The 5,419-nt window shown below is 40.8% G+C and overlaps 1 protein-coding gene across 2 annotated transcripts; it reads right to left on the reverse strand.

Moving 5' to 3' along the window:
• Nucleotides 1-1,232: 1,232 nt before the first annotated feature.
• LOC131236499 (probable leucine-rich repeat receptor-like protein kinase At1g35710) lies at nt 1,233-5,419 on the reverse strand. 2 transcript variants are annotated; one of them, XR_009166762.1, is made up of 3 exons: nt 2,298-5,419; nt 2,153-2,217; nt 1,771-1,906 (listed from the first exon to the last, which is right to left on the reverse strand). XR_009166762.1 is itself a non-coding variant. In XM_058233737.1 (2 exons), exons 1-2 carry the CDS (start codon nt 5,403-5,405, stop codon nt 1,551-1,553), a joined length of 3,609 nt encoding a protein of 1,202 aa, XP_058089720.1. In that variant the 5' UTR covers nt 5,406-5,419; the 3' UTR covers nt 1,233-1,550. The 2 variants fall into 2 exon arrangements, 1 of the variants encoding a protein (XP_058089720.1); XM_058233737.1 differs by having other exon boundaries at nt 1,233-1,906; nt 2,153-5,419.

Raw genomic sequence — 5,419 nt, forward strand, 5'->3', positions numbered from 1 at the left:
TCACCATATCTAACCATTGATCTTCAATTGTTACAATATCTGGTAGTTGATCATCACTTATCGGTCCATCTGACCATTGATCTTCCATTATTGCTAGATTGGATGGTTAATCACTGCTAAATCCAACCTTTTATTATCCATTATCGCTATATATAGCGATTGTCCATTGTTGTTGTTGATTTATTATTTGTCAACATGATATCTAATATGGACTTCTTGTTCGTCAGCTGATGACAAGCTAACCATTGATCATTATCATCTGACCTTTGTTTTGGCTCACCTGGTTGGCTTTGTGCCCTCTGATTTCATTTTGAACAAATTGGGATGATGGATCTCACTTTGAGAGGCTGGATGTTGGTATGGACAATGTGAACAATGGGAAATGATTCTGAGTGCTAACATGTTGCTTGACAAGTCGGCCACTAACTGGGATGATTTAATTTGAATTTCATCTTTGATAGGGTGTAGTTGGGGAGAGGCTGCTTGCATGATAGAGAGAGCCATTATGTTGTTATTTCCAAAATGAGAAATCTATTTCTCTCTCAATCCATTATACTTTTCTTAATTCTGAGTGGGAGTTCTAAAATTTCCAATTCTGCCACTCTTTACTCGAATTCTAATTTTGGAAATTTAAAATTTTAAAATTTCAATAAACTATCTGTTTCTTTATCATGCAAGCAAAGCTGCAGTTTGTTAACTCATGAAATTACCATGATACTCTGTGCACTAAAACAAACCCTTAGGTACTATTTCAGGTGAGGGATTTGGGGCAGTAATTTGTGAAATCCATGGATTTCAGATCTCCACTGTTTGTTTTTGGTTAAGGATTTGTCAAATTTGTGGATATCCCAAATCCACATCTCCATAAATACTTGGGCAAATTCAAAATCCAATCCCACCCCAACAACAACAACAACAACAACAAAGAGAGAGAGAGAGAGAGAGAGAGAGAGAGAGAGAGAGAGAGAGAGAGAGAGAGAGAGAGAGAGAGAGAGAGAGAGAGAGAGGAAAAAACTTTGCAAATCCACTAAATGAGAGACTTGCTTAAAAGCAATAAAATTTATTACATTGCAATAAGTGCTCTCAAACCTAAGGATTTGTAGCTTGATTCCCAAACGGCAGACTTTGGGATTTGCCAAACCAAAATCCAATGCATATCCATGACTTTGACAATCAAGGCCTGAGAGAGCTAGAAGAGTATTTACACTGACCCATATAAGTTGAGAACAGGGTTCGTCAAGAAAGAAACTTACTATAGAAGATGATGAATGTACATGATGGGTAAATATCTGCATAAGCTAGGAAAGAACTTGACCATGTGGACCATGGCTTGACTTGTAAAGAAACTGAACCCAATACAATAAACATGCCTTTCATATTTTGATATCCACCCAGCCCTTTCGGATTGTCAAGAAAGAAGGTTTCTATAGAAGATGATGAATGTACATGATGGGTAAATATCTGCATAAACTAAGAAAGTAACTACGAACCATGTGGCCCACTTGCTGGACTTTGTAAAGAAACTGAACCCTACACAATAAACATGCTTTTCATATTTTGAGATCCATCAATTGATACAATGTAATAGCGTGGGAAGGCTCTGGCAAATGTTTCTTGCAGGCAGACAGCTCATGGGAAACACGCTGCATGGTCGGACGATGTTGTGGGCTGGAATGTAAGCATGCGAGTGCCACCATTACTATCAAAATCACTTCCATTTCGACTCTAACAGTTGGAGGTGAGAGACGTTGGTCTAACACATCCTTCAGAAGTATATTTTCACCACCTGATGATGATAAAGAGGAGATGAGTTCCCCAGGATGCCTTCCCATAATCACTTCTAAAGCTACCACTCCAAAGCTGTATACATCGCACTTTTCCGTCATCGCCATTGTGTATGCAAGCTCTACAAAGAAGAAAGAAAAAAGAATGAAGTAAAATTGAATATTTCATTCATGTCCATTTGCTATATAACATTGCAATTGGGTGGGCAGCACAGGATGCATACAGTGGCCTGAACCATGAGCTAAGAAAAGTAAAAAGGGATTGGGCCATGGGGTTCATTCGCCTATTAGTAGTTGAGAGAGAGAGAGAGAGAGAGAGAGAGAGAGAGAGAGAGAGAGAGAGAGAGAGAGAGAGCATTGGACTTAACCTGGAGCAACATATCCGTAGGTGCCAACGGGTGTCGTCCAATTAGATGAATCAGGCTTCAAAAATCTGGCAGTGCCGAAGTCAGAAACACAGGCTTCATATTCCAAATCCAACAAAACATTGTTACTCGAAAGGTCGCGATGTACCATTGGAGGGGTGCAGTCATGGTGCATGTATGATAGAGCATGTGATATTCCTTTGATAACTTCGACCCTTTTAGCCCACTCCAATTCTCTAGCCCCTTCCTCATTCCTTAGGATGCTAGCCAAGCTTCCCCTATCCATGTACTCATACACCAAAAACATGCATTGAGAATGGGAACAAAACCCATAGAACCTCACTATATTACGGTGCCGAATTTCTGTTAATGCTCTTATCTCATTCCTGAAGTTCAATTCAGCAGTCAGCTCGTTCCCTTCCGTCAGCTGAATCTTCTTTACTGCTACTACCTGATCAGTTGATAACTCTGCTTTGTAGACTCTCGCGCTTCCTCCCATCCCAATGCAATATTCATCATTGAAATGGTTTGTTGCATCAATGATGTCTTCGTATGCAATCCTTCCATCATAGTTCCATACCGAAAAGAGATCTCGACGGGCCATTTCTCTTCCCTCTTTCTCTACACTTCTTTCTCTTCGCCGAAAGGTGAAAAAGATGCTGACAAATGCAGATGAAAGAAATAACATGCCCAAAAGAGGAACAACAATGAAGATGACAACTTTGTGACTGTTTGTTGCACCCCGACTTTTCATCAGAGAGGAATTGCATGGTGCCAAACCTTGTACTTCACCACATAAACCTTTATTTCTTATGAAGGCATCCGTGCATGCCGATGCCTTTTGGAATGTTCTGCTTTTAGGAACAGGGCCCACCAAGTTGTTGAATGACAGATTAACACATGACAAACTGAGCATATCATTGAAAGAGGATGGAATGAGTCCTGAGAGATTATTGTGGGAGAGATTCAGGTTTTCCAGCTTCTGCAGTTTTCCAAGCTGTGACGGTATCTCTCCACTAAGTGAGTTATGACTAAGATCTAGTAAAACCTGCAGCTGTACTAGATTACCAATCTGATATGGAATTCTTCCATTCAATTGATTTTTGCTCAGTTTCAGGAACCACAGCTTGGAGCAATCCCCTAGCTGTTGCGGTATTGGTCCAGTGAGGCTGTTTGCTGATAAATCAAGTTTATCCATGTTGGACAATTTTCCAATCTCCAGTGGTATCTGACCGGATAGCTGGTTATCATGTAAGTCGAACTTGATTAATGAAGTCAACCTAGCAAATTCCATTGGAATTTCTCCAACAAGATTGTTTGAGGAAAGATCGAGTTCTTGAATCCGATTCAGATTTCCAAATTCAGGCGGTATCCTGCCAACAATCTTGTTCCCAGAGATACGCAGAATCAGCAAATTCCAGCATTCACCCAAGTTTGAGGAGATCTGACCATGCAATTTGTTGTAGCTCAGACTAATAGACGTGAGGTTTGGGTTAATGTTAAAAACTTCAGATATATTCCCCGTGAGCTGGTTTCCATCGAGAAAAACATGGGTCAGGCTAGAGCAATTTCTCAAGATTTTCATAATGGGACCTTGTAAATGATTGTCTGTCGCAGTTAAGTGTGTCAGCGATCCTCCTCTGCACATATCTCGTGGGAAGTAGCCAGAGAAGTGGTTTTTACCCAAGTTTAGGTGAGAGAGATTTGTCAGATTGGTTATTTCTTGAGGCACCGGACCAAATAACTGATTGTCGAATAGGAAAAGAGATCTCAGCTTTGTCAGTTTACACAAAGACGGAGGTATCCGACCTGTGAGATTGTTGATTTCAAGACGCAGAACTTCCAGATCTTTCAGATTTCCCAATTCTTGAGGGATGGGGCCAGAAATCTGATTTTCGAACAGTTCTAATCTGGTAAGCTGAGTCAAGTTGCCTAAAGCCGAAGGGATGGAATCTGTTAGAATGTTTTCTGACAAGTCTATGTCATCCAGTTTTTTCAGATTTCCTAATTCTTGAGGGATGGTGCCAGAAATGTGATTTTGGAACAGTTGCAAGCTGGTAAGCTGAGTCAAGTTCCCAAAAGTGGAAGGGATGGAACCTGTTAGAATGTTTTCCGACATGTCCAGTTGACCCAGTTTTTTCAAGTTTCCTATTTCTTGAGGGATGGGGCCATTAATGTAATTTTTCCATAGGTACAAGATGGTAAGCTGAGTCAAGTTCCCAAAAGTGGAAGGGATGGAACCTGTTAGAATATTTTCCGACAAGGCCAGTTTAGCCAGTTTTTTCAAGTTTCCTAATTCTTGAGGGATGGGGCCATAAATGTAATTTTTCCATAGGTGCAACATGGTAAGCTGAGTCAAGTTCCGGAAAGTGGAAGGAATGGAACCTGTTACAAGGTTTTTGGATATACTCATTTCTATTAGATTTGTAAGATTTCCAATTTCTAGAGGAATTGAACCAGAAATTTTATTCCCATCTAGCCACAATAAGCTTAAGCTGATCAAATTACCGAAAGATGGTGGAATGGGACCCGTAAGATTGTTTGTTGCTATATCGAGTTTAACTAATTTCTGCAGATTTCCTATCTCTGGAGGTATCAGACCGCCTATATTATTATCATAGAGGCACAAGTAACGGAGATTCGTAAGCAGGCTGATTTCAGATGGGATTTTTCCAGTGAGTTGATTGGTTTCGAGCCCAAGATACGTTAGTTTGGTCCAATTGGTGAAGAAACATGGATGTATTTCGCCGGTTATTGCATTGCAAGAGATGTTGAGCTCAAGAATTAGAGTGAGATTGGCCAGCGAAAGTGGCAAGACACCAGATAGATGATTCAGAGACAGATCAAGGTAGCTGAGTTTAGAAAGAGTACCGACTTGTGACGGGATGTGCCCATGGAGTTTGTTACTGCTGAGGTTGAGATAGGTGAGGTTTGGAAAGGAAGAGAAGCGAAGATTGTTGAGCGTGCCATGCAAACCAGCATTAGGGAGGTTTATACCGGTTACACTTCCGCTGATATCGTCACATTCAATGCCAATCCACTTGCATGGACTTTTGGTGCTGCCAGAAGTAGCATTGGGGAGCAACCATGAATGGAGGAGAGAATTGCTTTGGAGGGTGGATTTCCATATCAGGAGTGCTTTTGCTTCTGATTGTAATGGTATTGAAGCAGTAGCTGAAGCTAGATAAAGACACCAAATTAAGAAGACAAGGTGTTGGTAGTGAGATTTGTTGGGTGTTGGTTGGGAGATTTGCATGGTGTCGTAATGGA

The sequence above is a fragment of the Magnolia sinica genome, chromosome 2, assembly GCF_029962835.1.
Source record: "Magnolia sinica isolate HGM2019 chromosome 2, MsV1, whole genome shotgun sequence".
NCBI lineage: Eukaryota > Viridiplantae > Streptophyta > Magnoliopsida > Magnoliales > Magnoliaceae > Magnolia > Magnolia sinica.